Raw genomic sequence first — 25,026 nt, 5'->3', positions numbered from 1 at the left:
GCTGAGGGAAAGGGAAAGCCACATAAGAGGAGGTTTGTGTTAGCGCGAGGTAGATGAGGTGCAAGGGGAGTCGGTGGGAGGATACAAGGCCTAAAAGTGCCTGTGGATTATAGGGAGTGATAACTCTAATGTTGAAAGTGTGTGTGTTTGTACGACAAGCAGCTTTTCAGATTTTTGTTCCGATAACAGAGGTTTAGTATGATCTATAATTTCAAAGATATGTGCCGACGGTGTTTGCTCATTTCGAGGAAGATGGGCATTCCAAGTTTTTATTGGATAAAGGTAAAAACTTGTGGAGCATTTCATCTTCTAACTTAAGAAAACATTTAAAAGTGATGACTTTAGATCAACTTTTATTTATGTTCTTCACAACTGCAAGTCGATTCAAGCAGAACCTTTCATAACCCCATTAACAGTGTTTTTTGGGCAGCTGTTGGGAAGTGTGGTTACTCCGCTATAGGTGCAGGTTGTTAGCGTTAACTCGGGGCTTATTCGGAGTCACTGCAGCGTGTCCACGTAGTTGATCTCTGTTGGTTTTCCATCTCTGGGGCCTGGTTGACGGGAACAACTTGTGTAATGCTATCAGCAGCCTGTCGAGGCTAATTAAAACACACATCTACAAATCTGCCAGCAATTACTACACCAGGGAACATTTGGTGGCACTCACAAATTTTAGGCAGAAAAGGTCTGTGTTTACTGCGCTAGCTTCTCATTTCTGCGAGTGTTCCCACAAAACAAATACTGGGTAGAGCCTTGTTTGATACAGCAACGTTCATATTTATTTTACCGTTTAAATGTTACAAAAATGTAGGCACTGGGAGACATGATAATGGAATCCAGATTTTGGCTTTATTTAATTTGTAGCTCTGCATGGAGTCAGCTCATTTTAGATTATAGCCCTGTGTAAACTCCGCTGTTTGTGTCTCTTTGGGTTATATTGTGTAACAGTGTTGTGTCCTCGTCATCTGGATGTGCTTTGCTGGCCTCAACGGCGCACACTCCTTATCTGCATCACTCCCAACCCGCAACCTCATGATCATGTGGTTCATCTATTTTACCCAGTGACAAAAACAGCAAAGTGGCCCATTTGTATGCAAATGCAGGGATGTCGCTTAAGGTTCCCGATATTTTGCATACAATTTATAACAAAAGTTGCATGGATAAACCATGTGAAATTTCAGAGTCTACACTTAACCTGTAATCATCAGGTGCTAATAGATATGAGTCAGTGGCTTGTCTGTTATTAGGAAAATAGAGTCTAAGGCTACGTCAACCAGCAACAAACGTTCTTGGCTCCATATCAGAAAAGAATCTCTGTTGATACTGACGCGGCAGAAAACTGGTTGATTGTTTATTTGCAGTTGGTTCCTTGGTTACAGAAAATTCTACAAACAAGGAACAGCAGCGGTGAAAAGTATCTCATAGGTTTTCAAACAAGAGGTGGAACTGTGACTGAAAGTAAGGGCTAGCAACACTCGCCTGCTAGTTACTGTAAGTCCTGAACAGTAAGGAAGCCAGCGTGGCGGTCTGAATCATTCAACGTTTTTTACCAACCACACAAAAATGTATTATTATGCACGTAGCCTCACACATCGGTGTATCTTACGACCATAGACTGTATAAAAAGATGGATGGAGTGTGTCCATTTCCTACATCTATCCAGAAATGAAGCAAAATATCCCAGACACAACTGCTGCCATGTTGCACTAATGATGTCATCTGGAGCACGACTCTGCACGGGAGTGATCATGGTGTGGAGCCGCCTCCTGACACCAGACTTGAATCACTAGTCAGTCTGAGCTGTCAATCATGATGTTTCCCATTTTATAGTATATAACCAATTAAAACAGAACTTACTGCAGAACATACATCAGTGTGACAAGAACTACCTAAAGTGACAGAAACCATCTTTGAGAATTTATTCTTTTGTTTGGTCCATGTCCCATCCACTAACTTGGAGGAGGGGGCAGTTATGACCTATACCGGACAGCCAGCAGGTGTGTATATAGTCTATAATTACAACTAATGCACTTGTGTTACATATGATCCAGGTATTTAAGCTCAAATCATGGCTTATTTGTGTTCTTGTGCTAGTTCAATTTCCTGTCTATTTTTCTCTCTAGACATGAACTTTGATACTAAGGTTTTAATGAAAATGTTTATTTTATTGCCTTGATTTTTCTCAACTTCAACTTCATTCAACCCTGATATTTTCTGCTCTGTGTGTTTTGCTAACCACTGTTGCTAGTTTACCAGCCAACATGATTGTTAATACTTAGCAGTGCTTCCATGTGATGGTTGGTTATCTGCCAATGACTTTAAAGTTGCCATCATCAGCCAAATTCTGTGGCATTTGGCCCTGATGGTTATTTCCAAACCTGGTTGCTTAGAAACCTGATGCAAAATGCATATTATGCTCACATATATGCAGAATGGAAACAGTGAGCTATCGTAAACCTGGCTCTATTCAGTGCATGTTGTAATCCGTACTAGTGACTGTTCCAGTGAGATTTGAAATGTATCCTATCTGCAGGCCTCAGACCATTTACTTCAGAATAACCAGCAGAACTTCTCTTTTACTCTGTGTCCTCCATCTTTCATGTTACTTCATAACCTCCATGAAGGGAAGAGAATGATTTTGTACCAATGTCCTGTTTGTAATTCATGACCATCATTTTGCAACATGTATGTACAGAAGATTGAAATGTGCTTGAGACTTGATATATTGTTGCTCTTTCTTTTTCTCTCTCTGTTTTCAAATAAGCCATGTGTCCACGTGTGTTTGGTTTGTTTTACATATGAATAGGAAAAGGTTAAATTCTGTAGGTACCTCTGTGTTTTGGTTAGTTCAGTCGCGGGTGTTGATCCTTCTTTTGTCCTTCAACAAATCATTGTCTGCAAAGTATGTCACTAAACCTGAAGAGTCTTTCCAGAAAAACTCCACCCATCACCAGGTGTTGACAAACACAAATATGAAAGCCTTGACAACTTCAAGCACCACCTCAGCTGTCATTAGAGAGTTGAGAAGCCAGCAGTTATTGGTGTATAGTAGCTTGTAATATGTTGTAATATGTTGTGAATCATTTCCTCGACAATGATAGATACAAGACAGTTTGAAGATGTAATCGCCTGCTATGATCTGTTGGATTAGTGACTTTTTAAATAACTTGTATCACATGGTAAGTAAATGAGTTAGTTGCTGGTTTTGTCTCGAAAAATCCTCCTAGCTCACTATGAGTGCTCAAGATTAAAATCACAGAATATACCTTTTGTACCGATGATGTGATTTGTTGGGACAGTTGTTTTTCTTTAAAGATTGTGAGAGGTCACAGAAAGAGTAACGTCTACGTCAGACCAAGCATGGAGCTGGTCCCTGTAGGCCTTAGAGCTGAGCGGGTGGATGGGGATTAGTTTGGCTGCTGAGGAACACCTGTCTGTCACTGACGGATCCCCTTCTGCCCAGCCCCCAGAAGGATCATGGGAGCGGTGGGCCCCATCATAACTTCCTCCTTCCCATTAACGCTAATGTTTTTTTTCTGTCTTAACCCTCTTCTCCGGTATTCCCTTCGCCTGCGAGTCTGACATTCTGTGGGGGTGTCGGATGGGTGCTCGTGAAAAATGGAAGGGGGGGCTGCAGAAGTGGGGAAAGGAGCGGGGACAGTTTGGTTGGAGGGCCAGCTGTGTGCCAGCTGTGTGCCAGCAAAACACTGAGTGGTGTGGAGAAAGGCCTATTATCTCCCACACGCACACACTCTCCCTCGCCTTTCACACCCCAAACCCTGGCCCTGTGAAATCAGGCAGACAGATTCTGCTAAAACCATCACTCCTCCTTATACATGCATGTGGTCTCCTCCTGCACACACCCACTGATATCCACTCACTCACACGCGCACACACAAACACACACACACACACACACACACACACACACACACACACACACACTCACACACTTATTCTAAGTGCTGTGCGGGGAGTTATTTTCCCTTCTCTGCCCATGTGTTTGCACAGACACACTCACAGAGAGAGACGTGCACAGAAGGCCCAAGAGCCTCCATGCCATCCTCTAAGTGTCACTGCTTCTGACACACAGGACTAAACAAGTCATTAGAGCATGGGTCGAATCATCCATACACAATGTGTTATCTGCCTGCTCTCAGTCAGCCAGCCTATTGCACCGCGGCTGGACGCCTCTCACTACTGGTAGGATATGAGCAATTAGCAAAAAAGACCTTTTAGCTCTGCCAGCTGATTTGCGGCCAGCTCCTGCATATGCCTGTAATTCACTCTGACATATCATCTCCTCACTTGTCACAGTCTTTATTGTGTATTACCACAATATAAACAATAATGATGAAGTAATAATCAAATCGGAGGCAATATAATCATTTTGTTTTCCCCCAGCGCCAATGTCCACTGGTTGAACCTGTGGGAGACGGTTGATAAGTGAGCTTTCTTGTGCAGAGTGGAGGTCTCTGGAGAGCGAGCGGAGGCAGCCGGGGGAGTCTTCCCAAGTCAGCCCAGGGGAAATGGATGACAGTTACACTACCCTCCGGCCAATTAACTGTCATTCTAGCTGTTGGTTTAACTTGCTGACCTTACCTCTTCTCTGCTGTTTGTCTTATCATTTCCGGAATGGAGGACCTCATCTGTGTATGTAAAATGGGACGGTGACCTTCAGGGGAGGGGAACAAAGGTCACAGTTCATTCGCTGTATATTTCTTTCACGCGACAGCAAATATGCTGAGGAGTCTTCTGGGAATTTGGGGGGCGTAGGAGGAGAGGAGTCCTGTGGGATTGAAAGAGAGCTATCTGTTATTACTTCCAATTACTCCCCAATCTCCCGCTCTATCTACCTGTAAAATGACATTAGATATGCCTGTTCTCATGGTCCTTACAGATGAAGGCTGTGCTTCTTGGTGATTAGGCCCACGGGAGCTCCAGGTCCACACTCCTTGCCCTTAAGTCATCAGCTAACTGAGCGTACTGGCGGATCTGACGAAGCAAAGTTAATTTCTTCAAGAATTGCACGTAGGTTTTGTCTCTGAGAGGAAGTGTGGACGTAAGTGGGAGGAAACTGAAAGCGGCTGCCGTGTCTCTCCCTGGGTGTGCGTGGGTTTCGAGGTTGAAGCGTGAATAGGCGGCAAGGCTCCAGTGAGCACTGCAGTGTTTGAATGACAACAGGAGGGGGTGGGCTGGACCAGCCTGGCGAGGGGAGACACAGTGCCCACCCCTCTCACCACTTCATTGTGTCCAGTGTAAGGGACCAAACCTAGAGAGCCCACTCAGCTGGAGATGGCAGGGAGGATTCGCACTGTATGCTTGGCTTGTTCCGACAATTTCCTGTCCTGTGTTTCACAACAATCCACTTCCTACTTCCTATCCTGACTCTGAGAAGAAGAGACGGGTTGACAGGTTTATATCATGTTACAATATTAGGTCCGCTGGCTGGCAGAAGGATTCTTGTAATTTATTAGTTATCCACTCTCTTTTCCTCGCTGAATACTAAACCAGTGAAAAAAGCACTGTTATTGCTATAATTAGTGCTGTATTTTAAATTACCACTATACTGGTTGGTGACCACAGCATGTGTCCGTTTATTGTGCATTACAACAGATTTATGAACTGTGGAGGCCTGTTGGTTGAGCTGTCTCGTTTGACTCTTGCAGTCCCATCAGGACACACTCTAACTTGTTTGTTTTGCAATTGAAACACCTCTGATTGTGTCATCCCTATATTTTGTCTTCTTAAGGCAAACTGTCTTGGCTAAAGATGTGTGTGATTTTCCCAGGAATAGATGAGAGGGAGTTGACTGAGAACAGAATTTGGCTCGACAATCCTCCTCCGGCATTGATTTAGTTTCCTTATTATAAAGCACCGATCTATCCTCATGCCAGCGTAGAATCACTCTGTTCACCAGCCTTTCATTCTCTAATAAACACCAACAAAACAAGCGCATGCATGAATGCACACACACATACACACACACATGCACACTATTGGTATAGCTCTCACCATTTCTCATTTGCATGGCAATGCCATTATCTGGCTGTGAGGTGTCACGCTGGAGTGGCTGACAATGTGCCTGACAACAAGTTTATCTAAGCACAAAGAAAAGTTGAGAAGAATGGAGTACTTTCTCTCACTCCTCTTTTCCTCTGGCTTTACCATACATGCTTTTAAACTCCCCACGGAGAACGAGGAAGCATGTCACTGCAGCCTCATCCTGCATGATAGAGTGGCAAATCCATTATTTATACCCATGACAAACACTTTGGATAAACATATATTTACGGTTTTAGCACTGTGCATTTTTCCGTCTGTCTTCCATCTCCTTGTTGATCTTTCATGTTCCGCCACTTTCGATTTTCTTCTTTTTCTAAAAATGTGTTTATTTTTATTAAATTTACTGTAAATTGCTATAACCAAATGTGCTGCTGCGATCTTGGCCAGGTCTTCCTCGGAAACGGGATCTCTGCTCGCTGTGGGACTGCCTCGGCGGAATCAAAATAAAAAATACCAGGGTTGAGCTGCTTGTCAGTATTCATTAATAGTGGCGGATATTGGATTCTATGCAGACACATTTCTGCAGACTCTCAGGCATGGAGGATTGCGGAGACTATTGGCTGAACTGGGGAGAATCAATAGCCGGGGTTACAACTTAGACACTGGTAGGCATCATCATTACACAGCGAAGCCCTCTCACCTGCTGTTATCGACCTCCCTCTCAAGTTTACAGCAGCAGCGAGCAACACTTGGCTTGTCTGGTGATGTCATGTATGGTTTCTCGAGTGTGCGTGTGCGTGTGTCTGGTCTGTGGCAGCAAAGCAAACAGAACCTGTCTGGGTCACGCAGTAATGTGCTGGGACAGGAATAGCCCTATCTGTGGTATCCATGTTTGAGTAATCAGTTGTGGTGGTGCATTGCAAAATACAGCACGGTGAGAAGTTGGAGCGGCCGTGTCCAGCCATCGCAGGCTCTCTGTTGTTTCTGTGTTGTGCTGATAAGCAGGCTCAGCTCTGGGTGGCTAAACAATTTCCTGAACATGGTTTACCCCCCCTACCCAAGACCACACCAGTTCGCAAGAGCAATGATTAGCCAGTGAGCTGTGAGGATACAAATACCTAGCACATGGAAGTCTTTACTGACATCTACAAACACACATGCACACAGAAATATGTAGCTTCTTCTTTTTTGTGTATTTATCCTGCATTTATATTGAGATGTCTTATCCACAATATAAACTGATGCAGAATGCTATTCTATGCCTAAATCATAAAGCGAAACAAGCAATAAACCAAAACACAAGTGTGAGGAGGTCAGAGGTCATAGTGTACCGACATTTAAGAATGATTGTGAAGTGTTATGGAGAAAAATAAGAGGGACCGGATAAGGAACTTTTTCCAACATTTAATACTAAATATACCCACATGTAGAAATGCACATGCATATAGAAGAACATAAGACTCTCACATACCCTGCTCTGTCTCAATGCAGTTATGCACTCATCACTTAGTTTCTGATATGAGGCCTGTAAAAGATGTCTCATGGATGCGGAATCAATTTCATTTAGCTGTAAACTGCGAGTAGGAATTCAAATCAATCCCGCTTCTCATATTACCCAGGAGAGCGTTTTTACAGAGTTTCATACTGGCGGTGTGCAGGCACAGAAGTGAAAACAGTATATAAAAAGGAAGCTCATATCTGCGGTGTGTTTCGCTGATAGGGGGGTGATGGATATAGCCAGTTGGAGGCTGTGAAAATGAACTCAGAGTAAAGAGGATGTGGATCAAAGAGAGGGACAGCGCCAGTGATCATCGTTAGACTTCCTGTGCACCCCCGCCACCCCCATCACGCCTTCCTTTACATTACCATTATTAAAAAAGAGAGGACTCATTTAATAAAGTCTATTAATCACACCAGGGGAGTCGGTTCATCGGTTCACCCTCTCGTGAGGGTCTCTAATCAATCAAGTTCGCTGGTAATGTATTCATGGGAGATGTAAGAAAGGACTTGTTTGACAGTGTTCCAAGGAGGAAGAATTTATTAAGTTCCCTTCACCAGTCAGCCGGTCCTGAGGAGTCATGAATACACCCCTGCCCTAACCCCACCCTTGTCCTCTCTGCCGGGTACTGTGAATAAAACGGGCCTTCATTATGTATGAAGCCAGTACAAATATTGGAAACCTCCTAAATATGTCCTCTCATTAACAGTGATGAGCGAAAGTCAGCGTACTGGCATTTGTCAGATATGCTCTGGGTGTAAAGGTACTGTTGTACAAGGCCTCTGCTGTGTCGGGTGATGTAGAGACATCACTCTCCTGCAATCCTCTCAAAAGCCGGAGAAAATGTGTCTTATTAGTTCACACGAGCTGGCGAAATTCTGTGCTACACCGCTGACTAATGTACAAAGCTGAGAAAGCGCAGGGCTGATGGTTTACTGGGCCTCTGTTAGTGACGTGTGAGCGGAGAGGGGACATCAGGCTGGTAAAATCATGCAGCTGTTGGAAGCAGCTACAAGAGCCGGCCAGGCGTTCTTTATAAACCCCCTCCTCTGTTCATCGCCTCGGTTAATGCTTTATAAGCAGATTGACATGGTAAAGAGATGAGGAAACGCAGCCTCTTTCTGAGGTTCTTGTTAAATAAAACATTCCTATAGTGTTCTTTCTATAAAACAACGTACCCATAATTTTGTCACACTTAATCTAAAAAAAAAAAAAATCACAAATGTCAGCACTCGTTCGATAAGAAAAGTTAGAGCCGTGCACATATTGGGGCTGAAACATGTTTTATAGAAGAGTGTGCATAAAAAGCCATTATTGCCTTTGCTTTGTCCTGAGGAGGAACTGAAAGAAGGCTATGCTTGGCTTCAAAGCTGCATTTCCATAATTGCCCTGTAACTCGGGCCTGTCTGCAGGAGCTGAAGGGGGCTGAGAAAAGCACAATCTTTCAGCTGGGTGAACGGCAAAGCCCCGACGCCTCTCCCTCTGGCCTGTCGGCCTGTCGCCCTCTTCCCCACTTGTTGCCTTTTGGATTCAGTGACAGAATTCCCCTCTCTAACCTCCATCAACAAAAGGCATGAAATCAGTGCCCTCCCTCTCTCCCGCTCCGGCCCCAGAGAATGTCACTCCTTCAGGGCCCTTTTGTCCTTTGCTCAGCCCGGGGAAACACAACCACCCCTCTCTGCCCGCTCCCTGGCTATTCTTTAACGTGTTGCTGCTGCACTTTCACTCTCATTCTCAATAATGAATGTGCCATAAAACATGTAGGAGACACAGAAGTTGCATATCTTCAGCGGTCGTAAAATTGAACCCGCCACCTTCCCCTCTCTCGGCTCTGGAGTGTGACCGCTGTAACAAGCTGCCGTGGAGTGTCGCGGCCTGTAAGCCCCGTGTATGGAGGTATGTGGTGCGTGGGACATGTGTTCTCGAGAGCCGAGCCCAGCTCCTCCTGCGGTCAGCGAACACACAGGCCCGGTGCTTGCTAAAGGGCAGCCCCACTCTTGGCCTGGGCAAGCGATGGGAGGAGGGCGCGGTCGACAGTGGCTCATAAAAGGATTACTCCACCGCACAAAGACAGTGGGCCGCTTCTAAGCCTGACTAGGTCCACAAAGGAGATGACATTTGTCTGTCTCGGTGGCAGGAGGGGGTGTGGCGGAGTGGTCCGGGCTCGGGATAGGAGGAGGAGGAGGTGGCACTGGTGCCGGGGCCACAATGACAGAAGGGGTGGCCGAGGTGAAAAAACAAGACTGACCCTCTTTATTTGCAGCGGCCTCCTCTTTCACAGGGCACCTCTGGCCCCCTCCGACGGGCCGCTCTGCTCTGGTGTTTATTTACTCCACGGTTTCTTCCCATTCACACATGCTCCTCTGATGGCTCCATTGGCCAGACCCTTTCAGCCGCCTGGCACTGCCGTCCACCCTCTCCCAGATCAATGAGCGCCTCGGAAGACAGATTCAATTTCCGTTTAATGATTCCATCTTTCTCAGATTTTCCCCCTTTCTAAATGGCTTTTTAACAGTGCATTAGTTTTTCAGCCATGTAGCCGTGGATAGTCTTGTCTTGGAATGTGAGGGCAGAACGGAACAGCAGTCAACAGCGTTTAGGTCAACAAAAGCAATGAGGTAACATGGGAAATTAAGGACAAATGATTTGCATTGCGTCAAATGCATTGATGTGTCTCGGACCCTTTCATATTTTTTATAAAGCGGTACATATTAATCTTTCTTACTTTTAACTTTATTATGTAGTTAATCTGAATCTGCAAAAATCATATCAAAATTGTTGTACTGCTACTAAATGTATGCCTGTAGAGAAAACATGCTCCGAACCTTTTTAGATGTACACATCTTACAGCGAGGTCTGGAGGAGATGTGTGGGTCTTTTTAGGGCAGTTGGGTTCCTCAGTGCTACAGTGGGCCCCACCAACTCCGAGCATTTAACACGGCCTGGACCGCAGAAATAAGAAGAGGAGTCAATGTTGATTATTGCTCATTACCCAGGAGAACATCCACTTAACGTGCGAGCGGAAGCAGTGACACGCCATGCCCCACTGGAAATGGTGCCTGTGTAAGCTCGGTGCAAAATGTTAGCTGATGCATTCCATTTGCTCTCTTGTAGCAGGGAGGTGGTTGGACACGTATGGCCACATAAGCAGGCATGATTACTTTGTTCCTGCCGAGGCATTTTAATCCCTAATTTCATGGAGCGATCAGAGGGAGAGGCCACGAGCTCTGTAGACACGATCAGTGGCCCTTCAGTAGCATTTCAATTGAATCCTCATGATCAAGAAGGGGGGGGGGGGGGGGGGGGCGGCGGTGTTCTGGGCCCCTGAGGAGCAAACATCCTGTGAACAGTGACGAGCAGCCTTATTTATGATAACTTTCAGTACGCCGCAACCTGCTCTTAACATCCCTTTATTTAAACTATATGTATTTTTTTTCAAATTAATTTAAGTTACTATAAATCTCTATAGCATTCATTTTAATGAAGCACGCCATGGATGTCAAGCGTGCCACTGAAATTGGATTATATGATTTACACTTACATATATTAACGGGCATTTTTCAAACGTTTGTAACATTGCTATTACATCTCGTGACATCTCATTTTCCTTTGACATTGTGTAGATGCAGACCATCTACATACATTGGTGCAGTGCTGGTCATTCAGAGGCACTTCCTTCAAGGAAGCGGACATGAATCTCCAAGAAGAAAAAAAAGAAAGAAGAGAAGCTTTTACGTCAAGCCGCGGTGCCACCTATGAATATGCATCGGGCGGTTCGAGGGGGCTCTGGAGGGAGATAATTGATTAGACAGGAAGGCAGCATGGTGCGAGGAGCTTGCAGAAAAGCGCTGCGGAGTGTTTCCCTCGGCCGAGCTGAGGTTTGTTTAAAGACACATCCCCTAAAAACCTAGAGAGGAAACACGGCCCCAGCCAATCAGCGCTTTTCATCCGCTGCCCCGAATCCCACACATTAAACACCATTGTCCTCGATGACCGTGTGAGTCCAGACGAGGAATGTGCGACAGACTCCGTGTGTCCTTATTCCTCTTTAAATACGATCGACTCCAGAAATCCGAGTCCTTAAATTTTAAACGGTGAAAAGAAATAAAATATGAGTTTAATAAATAATGATGAAAACATCGCAATATCAACCGATAAAGAGGCCTTTTCGTTGCAGGGACATCAGTCTGTGGCCCAAAATAATTCATTAGAATATTTCAAGCAGTAAAATATATTTTGACACATTTTTTTTTACTAATGGTTAAAAAACAAAGATTTGACTCTCATGTCTCTTGTGAGTCTTTTTCAGAGGCTGGAGATGTTTTAGAATTACGCTAAAATTTGAATATTATTATTGACAGTATTTTTCCAACACTGATATAATTTTGTTGTCACTTTTTTTTTTTTTTTACTTTTTATCCTTTAATATTTCATTTCCTCACAGCGGATCTAAACGCATAAGAGACAGCGAGACGTCTGAATGGGATTTCAAGGGATAGTTTAGAAGTCCTGTATTCTTCAAGTTAAAAGCCTTAAAAAAGAAAGAAAAACCTTCTGTTATTGGTGAGTGAAAAAAAATCCCAATTCTTATGTATTCATTAAATGTTTCCGTTTTGATTTTATTGTGCTTTTTATGAAATAATAGCGTAATTGTGATGCCAAATAAAATAACTAAAAAAAACGTTTTTTTTTGTATAAAATATTCATCTTAAAAAAAATTGGGCCAAATTTGACAGTATTCACGTCTTTTAAAATATAAAAATATCAAATTTTGCTTTCTGAGACAATTCCATTGATTCGTTCTGATAGATGCACTTGTGTTTGCACATCATTAAGTCACAACTGAGGCTCGAACACGCGTTGAAAAAGGTAGGATGAGGTGACGGATTTATATAAACAAAATAATACTATCGAATTTTATATCGCAAATAATGGATAAATTAAGAATGGGGCTGAAAAAATAAGATTAAATAAAAAGAATACACGTGAGGAGTTTGTGTGTGTGTGTGTGTGTGCACAGGAACATGGCCGACTGCTAGTGACTGTAGAGGGAGCTCCAACACTAAGTTTACATAAACTCTGCTCAGAGAGGCTCACACACACACACACACATGCAGATGATCACATCACGGGCGAACAAAATAAATGATGTTATTATTAGTTGTACAGCGGCGATATATTACAATTATAGCAGAGAGCAGGAGGGTGTATGATGCATGCGAGGAGCGGGGAGCTTTACAAATTGTGCACGATGGGATCTGGGAGTTGCGTTTGCAAAAAAAGCCAAAATCCATCTTTGGGATCAGCTGCACAGAAAAACCGATCGTGTTGCACTTATTCACTAGAAAGTGTCGTTTTAGAAGCACACAATTTCAGGTGGAAATATAAATGAAAGAGTGATTCATTGTAATGCGGCCGCTGCACCTCTCTCTATAAGGATAATCCCACAACATGAATATCCAAATGTACGCAGCAACACTGGCTAATTAGCCTTAAGTCCCTCCACCATAAAAGTGTGATAAATCCCTCTCGAATATTTACTTATCACTGCCACGGAGGATGAAGTCTGTGCCTCAGGCTGTCCTCCAACACACACACACACACACACACACACACACACACGCACATCATAATCACACACACACACACAACAACCAAGCAGTGCAATTCAAGCTGCAATGCACAATAACAGCCACCATCAAAAGCAGCTGTCAAATTACCCGCGGCCAAAAACCCAACAATTCCTTAAAGTTGCAGCAGTTCATTTATTAGCCAAAAATATAGACTTTCTTGTACAATTTAGTTCACAAGTATGTACATATTTCTTAACTTTATATACAAAAACACATTTGAACATCAAATCCTCACAGAACTTACAAAAAAGAAACAAAAAAGGAAGAACTCACAGACTACAGGTTCATACATTATTACATTAGCAGTTTTACACAGGACATGCTTACAATGTAAGTATACAGAGATGCATTATTCTTATTTTACATTCCATATTGAAATTTAAAAAAAAAATTAAAATAGAAGAGGATGGGTTTATGGAGAGGACAGAGAGAGAGCGAGAGACGAAAGAACCATCGCTGCTGTCTGGTTGGTTCTGAGGCCTGGAATATACAGGGGGTGAAACGAAATTAAAATAAAAGGAAAGATCTGAAACAACACAAATATTAGCCTCATGAGGAGCCAAAACACAAAGTGATATAAAAATGACAATTGCCTTTTTCAAAAACTCGCCGGTAGTGAATTTGCATTGAGCTCATTTGCATGACCAAACAAGTGTAACATGGGCCTTGTCGAAAAAACACAAGCGCACACACAGGGATAAAAAAAACAACAACGTCCGAATAAAAGCTAATGGAGGTAAATATGGCGTTTAAAAAAATAACAAAAAATAAAATGTGATGTGGCATCAAAAGGAAAATTCCCAAATGTCATTTAATTGACAGCCTCATTATTTTTGAAGTGGGTGTAAAACAGCTTCTCTTATTCTGCATCCAAGGCACTAAGATCTCTCTGAAAGTGTGGCAATGAAATGAACATGTAGTGAGTGAACTATCAGAGCACATCAGTGAATTTACTGTTGGAAACGAGTTGGTTTAATGGGTTGAGGGCTTTTTTTTGTGTGTAAACCATTAAATACAAGCACATGGGCTTTAATATCACATGGATGTGACGTGCCAAATAAAGGGAAGTGAAGGGCTAACAAAAAAAAATGAGAACATGTTTTCACCCATTTCCACGTTTTCTTAAATGCTTTCTGATGAGGACACACACTCATACACACACACACACACACACTCTCTCTCTCTATCTGTCACACACACACACACACACACACACACACTCTGTACTCTGTAAGCTATGACATTGTAACACTGTTCATCTGTGCGGCCTATAGAGAGAAAAACAACAACAGAAATCCAATGAACAAGCAAAGGAAGGCAAAGAGAGGAGGTTGAAAATAATAGAAATGTATGACGGGCAAAGGTCTAGTGTCTTTGTTTGGTAGTTAGGCCTATTTATACATGCGCGTCTCAGTGTCGGGGACAGGTACCTGTGACTGGAGTCTCTGAACTATGACTCTTGTCCTCCGTGTGCCTGCTGCTGTAGAGGGCCAGGCCCGTGGCGTTGGCCTGGTTCGCCAGTCCCAGGTAGTGGTTAGAGTTCAGTAAAGCCAGCTGGTGCGCCGAGAAGGCCCGGTTCGTCCAGTTGTGGATTTTCCCAACGGGACACGACGAGATTAGTCTGTGGGGGGCGATTATGGTCTGGGCAGCGGGCCCCGCGGAGTGGCCGCCGTTCATTTGCGGCGATTTGCGCGGATTGTCAGGCGCCGTGGCCGTTTCTGCCAAAGACCAGATCTTTGGCTTCTGGGCCGGGGCAGGACTGTTCTCTGAGGGCGGCGAGCCAGCGGACACCGGGTTGAGTTTGAGAGGCTCCCCGTTCGCCTGGGACGCTTTGAGGTCCAAAGGAGAGTGTTGGCTGTGGTGGTGGTGGTGGTGGCTGTGGAAGTGCTCCCCACCTCTCTCCACGTCTTTGCCATCTTTCCCCACAGCCTTTAGAAACCTCGGGTCGGGCCCTTGTAAATCCTCATAGCCGTCAGAAATCTCAGAGTCACTCCTCCCGTCGAGTTTAATGTCTGAATGCAGGTCGTCCTGGTCGTCCAAGTCGTCCTTGCTCTCGATATTCTCCGTGTCGATGTTCTCCAGGTCGATCTCCTCCTCGTCCTCCCTCTTGTCCCCCTCCTCCCCCTCGTGATCGCTGCTGTAAACATTCCCCTCTTCGTCGGTGCGGTTCCGCGGGGCCCACGTCATCTTGTTCTCCTTCTTTAGCCTCCTCCTGGCGTTGGCGAACCAGGTGGACACCTGGGTGAGGGTCATCTTGGTGATGATGGCCAGCATGATCTTCTCGCCCTTGGTGGGGTAGGGGTTCTTGCGGTGCTCGCTGAGCCAGGCCTTCAGGGTGCTGGTGCTCTCCCTGGTGGCGTTTTTGGGTCTGGACGGGTCACCGAACTGGTACTGGCCGTATGGGTAGAAAGCAGGGTGATGGTGGGCGAACCCTGGGTGCTGGACACCGGGACTGTCTTTCAGTTCGTACTGAGCACCCTGCAGAGACAAAGAATCAAAGAGCAGAGGGATTCATTAGACTTTAAATATTGATAACAGCGAGTTTTTCTCGATTTCTGCTCCATGATAAAAAATAATCACAACAATATGACGTAAATTTATAATAAAGCAATAAGGTAACCTATTGATAAAGTAGAAACAAACAACACGATTGATGGATATTTGTCACAAGTTAAATCCACATAAAAAACTTCCCAACTTCGTGAAAAAATTCAACTTTTGAAAAAAACCTATCGAAATCGAACATTTGAAAGACTTTTACGCACGCACACCTCACATGCACTACCTGTAAACCTACCGCAGCACATTACATTTCAGTGCCACTTTGGCCGTCAGTGCCAGGACATTACGTGCGAACAATCAGCTAAAACGCAGCGCGTTAATGCGTTACTTTTTAACCACTTTTAACTCAATTCTTCAGAGACAAAGTTCACCACGGCGCTCTGAAAGTTCGCACTTAAAAACAACTAAGATGCCAGTAACGTCCCGGGGAGGCCCGTGCACTTTCTCCGTCTTCTTTTTGGAGCGAAACAAATCAAGTTGCGGAGGAGTTAAGAGAGAGAAGAAGTGACTCACCAGCTGATTGAAAATAGATATGTCGTTGGAGTAAGGCAGAAACGCTCCGTAGCCCTGCGCTGCCGCGGCGAAAGGAGATCCATACATAGAGGAGAGGACGTTGGAGAGCGCGCCGGACGGACTGAGCTCTGTCCCGGCACGGGCATTGCTGGCGATCCCCTGGCGCTCCGGCGGGTATATCGGTCGGATGTACTGATATCCCAGCTGAGGGAAAGACATGGCGGTGTGGGAGAGGGGGGAAAGCTCTGCTGCGATCTCACAAAGCAAGGGGAATTGCCTCGATATCCACTTTTACAGTGTGAGCATGTGAGCGACAAAAGGTGCAAGCAAAGGGAAGTCTATATTTCCTCGGGAACAGCCAGTGTAAACGATCCGGTGGCGCCCCTGATTTCTCCCTCTTCTTCTTCTCTCCAGCCTCACTTCCCTATTGATCTGGATGGACTAAGGTCAGGTCCTTACAGATTGCTTCAGATTATTGGGACTCCCTTGCTCAGATTGACATTTCTAGTCGTTTAGAAGCCCCTCCCATTTCTCAAATCTCACCCCTCTCACACACACCGCGCACTAACCACCTCTCTCTCTCCTTTCTCTCCTCCTCCCTCCTCTCTCTCTTTCTCTCTCTCTCTCTCTCGCTCTCTCTCTCTCTCCCGCGGTCTCTCTCTCTCTCTCTCGGATAAGTGCGCCGACGTCGCGAGCTCTTATTTGAATGGAGTTTTCAAAGCTCATTCTGTGGCTCGCCAATCTATTTCGATTGTTATTTGTACGCGTCCGTCCTTCAACATTTGTGCGTGTGTGTTTTAATTCATTTATTTTAGTCCAGTTGCACAACATACAACATTTATTGTGTCATTGTATAACTTTCCTTTTTTGTTGTGGTTTTTCCTCGGCAGCCTCTTTTCATGCAGAAACGCAGAAGGAAGTTTTCTTTGTTGGACTAAATTTGGATGCTCGTGTACAAGAGGACATTTGTAAAGAAATATTTAGGTTAAGAACCATTTAACTTAACATTTTTACACTTTGTTTATGAGTTTACACACATGTTTTTAAATCCACATGCATTTATTTAAAACATGTATATGCGTAAAATCCAATTTTACGCTCAGAAATAAGAAGTCAAAAAGAGATAAATAAAAATGAAAAAAATAACAATTAGTAATGAATGTGTTTGTTACTACTGACGGTGGTCGTGCCATGTAATGACCCCGGCGCTCACACACACACACACACGCATACACGCCCACACGCGCGCGCGCACACAAACACACACACACACACACACAGCTTTTTTAATTTATCGCCACATCACTGGTGCTGGCTGCGCTTCTCCTGCAGCGGGTGTGTGTGAGGTGTCAGCGGGCTCCTGGTGGCCGGAGAAGCGCACTCACTTCATTCTTTAATTGGAGACATCAGACGGGTCGCATGCAGCCACTTCACATCAAACACTGAGCCGCTGATTGGCGCATTACACTGTTAATGAAGACGAAGTGTAAAGTTGCGCCTTTGATAAGTAATACACATTTTAGTGGATTGGGCCGCAGGGGATGTTTATTCTGGGAAACAGCTCTGACTCCATGCAAGCAGAGAGTAAAAAACGGGTAAATAAATACAAATAATAAATACAAATTACTATTATCAAATTTGACGACGATAATAATAGTGAGGGAATAAGCAGATCGCTTTGGTCGACAGATAATTTTGTGATTTTAAAATAAAGGCGCTTATAACACACTTAAAAACCGAACGATCATCTGGTCAGACAAGCACCTCAAGAAATCCGTTGGATAATTTTGACGCAACCTGATCTTTCTTGTAAATAATGCGGATTAAAAAACAAACAAGCGAGTCAGAATTGAAATTCCATGAATCAATATATCAAAGTGTGTATAGTGGTGGGGTGTGTGTGTTTGTGTGTGTGTGTGGGGGGGGGGGGGGGGGGGACCCATAATCGCATTTTCAACCCGACTCTGTCGCAGCATCTGTTTTGTTAATCGTTTTGCAAAAACAACTACAGGGGTTGAATGATTATTCCACGCACTTTATTTGAGTACATGGTATAAGTCTGACTGTATTATTGACAGGGAGATGGAAATCTCATCAAGCCCTGTTTAGTTTTTTTGATATAATGCGATCCCTCGGTTTCCAAGAACTCTCAACTTGTATAAACCTTTAATCTTCTTTTTGGAGCAGATAGTTATCATTGTCTGGGAGGGATAATAGCAGCTGTAATTTCTTATATAGAGCTACCCATAAGGATACGCCTTGTTTCTGCAAAACTCTGAATCTGTGTGTGCGCGTGTGTGTGTACGTGTGCGTGTCTGTGTGTGTGTGTGTGTGTGTGTGTGTGTGTGTTCCTCGCCGACATCCTCCCAACCCGGATTATGGGGTTATTAATTACAGCGGCTTGCTGGTGCCATCCGACCGGAATGGTAATCACTACATAGCAGTCAATAGTGCGCTCACACTTTTTTACGCACACACTGATGCGTGCACGGACACACACAAACACACGCACACTCACACTCACACACATGCAACATCGACCTTCCAACTGGGGGGGTCCAGACAGTTGATGTGAAGGGGTGGTTAGAGATAAGTGGATGGTCTCTGACATTTAGATACACAGCAGCACCATGAATGTATAAAGAAACGGAGTGAAGTTGAGAGGCAAAAAAAAAAACAGGTCCAAACATCACATGGGATAAACAGGGGGAGTGAGAGAGGGGGGGAGAGAGAGAGAGAGCTGGAGTTTAGATGTGGGTCCAGCGGGGTGTCTGGCTGCTGCCGTCCGGTGCGCAGCGCTCCGGGTCCTGATGGACACGTGTCTCAAACCCTGGGACCACGTCGCCCCCCCCCCCCCCCCCCCCAACCCGTCCACCGCCCCGTCCACTCAACCCACGGCGAGGACCGTGTCTGATTTATTGCTCTCCAACCAAACGCGCCACGCTCTAACTTCACACTTTCACACGGACCCGGGAAACTGGCGTGGCCATAAAAGCATTAGGACTCAGCCCTCCCCTCCATCCTAAAGACGAGGGGTCTCAGTAAACAGTAAACTAACATGTGCCTGACTTCCGTACACACACACACACACGCATCCACACATCCACACACAAACACACACACACACACACACACACACGCACACACACACACACACACACACACACACACACACACTCACCGAAAAGACCAAAACTGTAGCCATGTACAGTTAAATTATTTATTATTTTTACATTATTTATTTTTTAAATTTGCATTAATTAAAATATTATTATTATTATTATTATTATTATTACATCCAGTTATTTTATTTAATTCGTGTGGGAGAGTGCTTTGAGCGCGCTGGAGCCAATTTAATTTGTAGGTGCTGTAAAAAAAAAAAGAAGAGGGCAATCATACACGAGTGACTTGAGGGCTGTTTTGTCGAGAGCTCTTTGACGGTAATTATGCAGATGACACAATTTCACATTCTCATAAGCAAACATACTCGGCCTATCGCTCAACAGTAGTTTCTTATGCAACCAACGCGCGGGGCTCCAGCGACACGTCGCAAATGATGAACCGAGCCTTTGCAAAACAGGCGAGATCAGAAGCTTCAAACTGAGGCAGTTCAAATTACACATTTGGATCTTTTCCATAACGCCCCGGTGACAGGAGGCAGGAGAAAAAACACTAACACATCTCTTATCAACACATGCAATCGATTTCCAGGGTGATATTGCTGATCAACACTGGTTATTTGATTGATTAGAAAATGTAATTAATAACCCTCGGACGCTTGTCCTGAAATTTCTGCTACCTCTGCGATCTGACATTTCTTGACAAGCTCATGGTTTGGACGCCTAAGCATTTCTTTGGAAGGTGACTGTGCAGCAGCTTGCAGTTTGTTTAGACTCCCCAGACTTTGGCATCTTCAGTTTCAGGAGCAGAAATCGCTGCTGTAATTATGATATATATGTTATACAGTGCAGCGCAGGGATTTACAGCCTCTTCAATGTGATCAAGAAAATCTACTGGGCAGCTGAAGTCAGATATATGAGCCAAAATATATCTGATATCTGTCACAACGCTGAAATTAAATGACAAAACATACAGGAAAACATCTGTAATTCATGAAAAGTGACTATTGCTATTATCCTATCTTATTGCAGGGCAATTATTCGTATAGCTGGTGGGAATATATTGCTGCTGTTAATCAGAAGGGCTCCTCAAAGGGTTTCAACTCAAATCTGTGGGTAACCCAAAAAACTAACTGTGCAGCACATTTGAAATCCAAATATGCTCCTTCAAACTCATGTCCCATTAGAGTGAAATAAAGGGCCAATAAATCGTACAGTGTTTAAAAGAACACTGAAGCTTAATCCAATAAATGAATTAGTTTTCTAAAATTAATTGTTCTTAGTAGCAGAAGCAAGTGTACTTTGAAAATACATTCAAAGTTTAATTTTTTTACTGTTTGGGTAATTTAAATAGTATGATTTTAATTACATTACACCAACCAATCATGCATATTAAACAGATAGCCCAACTGTGATTTGCAGTCGTGGCAAAGTCAAGCATTTTGGCCGGGTTGCTCCTGCTCACACCATTTGGAAACAAATTAATAGTCAATGGACTGCAACTTATTAAACTGGGTTATGACAGTGGATCAAAGTGTAAATTAATGCATTACCGTGCACATGTTTTAACATTAACCTGTTAACTGCAGTGGGTGGGCCACAAACACTCGCCTCGAACAGAGCTCGGACCAAACAGCCAGCAGCTTTTATATGTTTAGTACAACGAGCTGTTTGCACAGGCATTAATGGCTTACATTATGTATTTTTAGGCCTATGTATATGGGATGTTGACTTTTATATGAACTACTCAGATTGCAGAGAGCCTATGCTCCAAAATAGTGTATCATGGCATAAGTGTTTCAGGACCCTAAATATTCATAGTTTTAAATGAATGTCTGTACAAATGTCTGAATATTTTAAAAAGATAGGCTTTCTGTGACAATTGTACAGATTTTCTTTCTCCTATATTATTCCTTATACTGTTCCTGAAGGTCTGTAGTTAATACCTTAAATCATACATAACATTACAAACAGAGCTATGTATGACCAGCATATAATAGTACCAGGCCTGTGTTAAAGTTATTAAATGTCATTCATGTATCAGCCGACAGTCTGAACAGCTTATATGATCTGTAAACCACAACATTAAATCCAAATTGATATCAGCTGGCTGTGGATATTTTTTCTTTTTGTGTATCATTAATTCTTTTGCTACCAGATAACACTTTATTGTGAAGCGTCATGAATCAAACAACTGTATAAAAACACAATGCCCACACTGTAGATGTTTTCTATGCCGTGTGACTGCCCTCAGAAATTCCACTTTGATCGGGAGTTGTTTCCTTCTTCCGTTTGTTTGTTTGTTTCCTCTCTGCCCACTCCCGCTCCCTCCATCTGCTGCAGTTACCCCTGTATCAGTAACACAGGGCATTGATTTTACGGTAAAGTCACTTTGTAAAGGGAATGAGTAAGTCTGGGCCCCACTATCACTGTATTACACGGGTATGGCCCACGTAACAAGATGAACATTGATTCAGCATTACGGATGATCGATAATGAAATAAGTAACTTCAGGGCCAAATTAAAATGCAAGCTGGCTTGATGCTGCCAGACTCTGTGAGAGGTGATGGGAGGAGAGAGGGAAGAGGGAGGGAGGGAGGGATGGAGGGAGGGAGAAGGGAAAGGCAGGGAGGGAGAGGTAGAGAGGGAGATTGAAAGCTGTGTACAGTGAGGATGATGCTGATGATTTTAGTTATGATCACAATGACACAGATTACTAGTGTCCTTGGAGTAATTTTATCTTTTATTTACAAAAACAGCAACAAAACCTGAAATCATAATTTAATTCAGTTTGCATTACTTCAACACACTTCCTCAAATATATATGATCAGTTTAATGTTATTCCTGCACGGTCATCCTCTACTTATTTACAGCAAAGTTGCAGTCAGGTACTATATGAAAGGTTTTAACTTAAAATATTTTAAAATTCAAACTAATTTAACCCCTAGAAGGACGCACAGGGAGCACATACATTTGCCAAGGTGAATGCTCACACCATGTTAAAGACAGTAACAAATCCTGTATCTGTCTATGTATGCATAATTTAAAACAAGTTTTCTTTTAGATTTTAAATTATCTTCAATATAAATCTGTGATTTTGCTGGCCTGTTTATTTTCATGGTAGAACAAACATTTGGCCTTCAGTGGAAATGTGACATGATAGTCTTTTGCATTCCTGCAGTCCTGAATTTTCCTTGATTCCTTTATATTTTTTAGTTCTTATGCAGAACATGCACATCCCCACATAAAACTAACACACAGTTTCCCAGAACATCCCACTCTGTTACTGATCTACTGTCCCAGATTTGCAGTTACAGTCCATTGAGCCAAATCATGATCCATCCATTCACAAAGTGGCACATCCTCAAGGAAACACAAACTATTCACCATGACTGTCCAACAGAAGGCCCATCCTAACCCATGATCAGTTTCTCTCTTGAAAGCATAACATGGTTTTGTGTATTATGCAGATGATACAGCCGTGTCTGTGTGTGTGTCTGTGTGTTGATCCAGTGGTAGCCACAGATGCCCTCTCATGGCCCCGCGGCTCGACACTGCACCCAGACAAATATCAGTTTCCCAGCACGTTTGGCCTACTGAGCCAGACAAAGCCTCAGTCTCTCCAGCTGTTGCTGCTGCTGGTTTGAGGCTGGAGAACAAGCAGCTGTACCAACACGGGCGAGTGGAGCTTCCTCATCTGCGTGGTGGCCCTGGATCTTGCAGGGAGGGGGATGCAGGGTAAACAGTAGGTGTCACAGTGATGCATCCAAGGACGGATTTTGAAACCTGGACTTAAATTACTTAAATTTGTTTATGTAATCAGTACGAATCAAGCTGACATTGAACTGCTGCCACCCTTAACAAACACCGTGGTAAAGGTTAATAAGTATCAAAGGTATAACATTACTAAATTTGAAGGTTTTGACCATGTTTATTCCAGCATATGAATTATCCATCGTTGTTCACCACTCCAGGGTTATTCATTTTCATTTAAAACGTTTTTTTATCAGGGTTTGTTTTTCTGTTTTGGTAAAACCATAATAAGGTTTCTATTAATATAGTCCTTCATGCAACACTTGAATACCTTAACAAGCGTCAAACAGGAAACATTAACCAGACTGTTTAATGGAGAAACAAATGGTCGTGTTTGAGTTAACTGTCTATAAATCCATCTGTATGATGATTTTACCCCAGTGAAAACTTTGGACTCATTTGTCTTGCTTTTATAATCAGCATTCCCTTATTAATTATTTAGCGAGTGCAGCAGAATTTGTTCTTTTTAGAATTCAAATAGGATTCAGTCACCGTGGAAGCGCTGCAGTGTTGTGACAGATTTTTTTCCCTTCCCATCCGTTAAAACACATCAACTCTCTGTGGCAAAGTTAAGCAATTATTGCAAAAAAAGAGAGAACTGTTGGGATGGAGTTGGAAAGTGGGAAAAAAAAGAAAAAAAAACTTCCCAGGGACAGGATTTTGTGACGAAGGAGCAGCATTAACAATGAAATCATGAGGAAAACACCTCGTGCCCTGTCACTGGCATCTCTGTCACCTTGTAGTTCATTATCTAACACTCGTATTTGCATTAGAGGCATCAGCAGCAATGAGAGCAGATCCTGGGACGGTATGTATCGGAGGCCGATGGGTGTGGACCTTTTGAGTGTCTCAGCATGCCAGTGGACTGAGGTCACAGGACACAACTAAAAATGTATCCTCAGCAGAGCAGCTTTGTTAAAGATTCATCCACCTAGAGCTTGCACCTATTAATGGAGACAGTGCCAGGCAGTCAGTGGCACAGTGAGCACATATGAGTACGTTTATGTGTCTTGTGTGTGTGTGTGTGTGTGTGTGTGTGTGTGTGTACATCCACATACAGGTGTAATCTAGGCACTCAAATACCCACTGTGTTATTATTCGCCCATTATACTGAAAACAGCAGCTAATAGGCCCAGGGGAAACCGGCCCTTAATGGCTCAGAAGATGTCAGTGACAAACTGCCACGCTGACCATGCACAATGCGTACATGTTACCAGTGTAAACAAAAGGCAAGCTCTATCTGTTTAATCAAAAAACATAGAAACAAAGCCTCTGAAACACTTCGGCAGATCTGGCACCTCAGCAGTTTTTCAGGTGGCAGTTTGAGCTGCACTGCTTTCTTTGCGTTTGCACCCGACAGTGACTGTCTGTTGTTTTTGGGAAGCGGTGGTGACAGGTGAAAATGAGCAATGTAGACTATTTTTTAAATCCTGTCGAGTTTTTCCTTCTACTTTTGTGTGGGGTAGATGTCGATCGATTGTTGCATGTTTTGCCCCTTAATCCGCTCGACCCTCCAACAGTTGACTCTAGCCTATGGCTCCAGTATTGACATGACTATTCATGGTTCCCAATGGCTGCACCATGGTGACGCTGGAGGTCCACCAAACCAAGATGCTTAAAAAACAAATGTTTGGATTTTCATCAAATTTGCATGTGTGCATTTTGGACACCCCCTTTACTTTTAGACACAGTGGTATATAACTTTTAATTCTGGATTTTTTCTGTCAGTCATGAAAATGCTTTAAAGCAGATTGTTGTTTGCAAACATCTTTGATTGTAATGGTGTCCTTAACCTTTCTCTTGCTCCTTCCTCAGTATAATCTTAGTATTTGTTTGGATCCACCACTGGTCTGACAGCTATAAAACAGTCAATTCACTGTT

General features: G+C 43.6%; 1 protein-coding gene across 1 annotated transcript; it reads right to left on the bottom strand.

Annotated features, from left to right (window-relative positions):
* Positions 1–13,261: 13,261 nt before the first annotated feature.
* irx3a (iroquois homeobox 3a) lies at positions 13,262–16,888 on the bottom strand. The gene is made up of 2 exons (XM_062388858.1): positions 16,213–16,888; positions 13,262–15,615 (listed from the first exon to the last, which is right to left on the bottom strand). The coding sequence occupies exons 1-2, from the start codon at positions 16,429–16,431 to the stop codon at positions 14,548–14,550; spliced, it is 1,287 nt and encodes a 428-aa protein (XP_062244842.1). The 5' UTR covers positions 16,432–16,888; the 3' UTR covers positions 13,262–14,547.
* Between the last annotated feature and the right edge of the window lie 8,138 nt (positions 16,889–25,026).

Source organism: Platichthys flesus, chromosome 1, assembly GCF_949316205.1.
Source record: "Platichthys flesus chromosome 1, fPlaFle2.1, whole genome shotgun sequence".
NCBI lineage: Eukaryota > Metazoa > Chordata > Actinopteri > Pleuronectiformes > Pleuronectidae > Platichthys > Platichthys flesus.
The sequence above is the reverse complement of the archived record's forward strand: the minus strand, read 5'-3'. Positions and strand labels throughout refer to the sequence as shown.

What these genes read in the sequence shown, in the direction of transcription:
- irx3a (XM_062388858.1), bottom strand. Translation starts at nt 16,431, where the DNA reads ATGTCTTTCCCTCAGCTGGGATATCAGTACATCCGACCGATATACCCG. An exon ending in TATCTATTTTCAATCAGCTG is followed by an intron (nt 15,616 to 16,212) that starts GTGAGTCACTTC and finishes TTGTCTCTGCAG; the next exon opens with GGTGCTCAGTACGAACTGAA.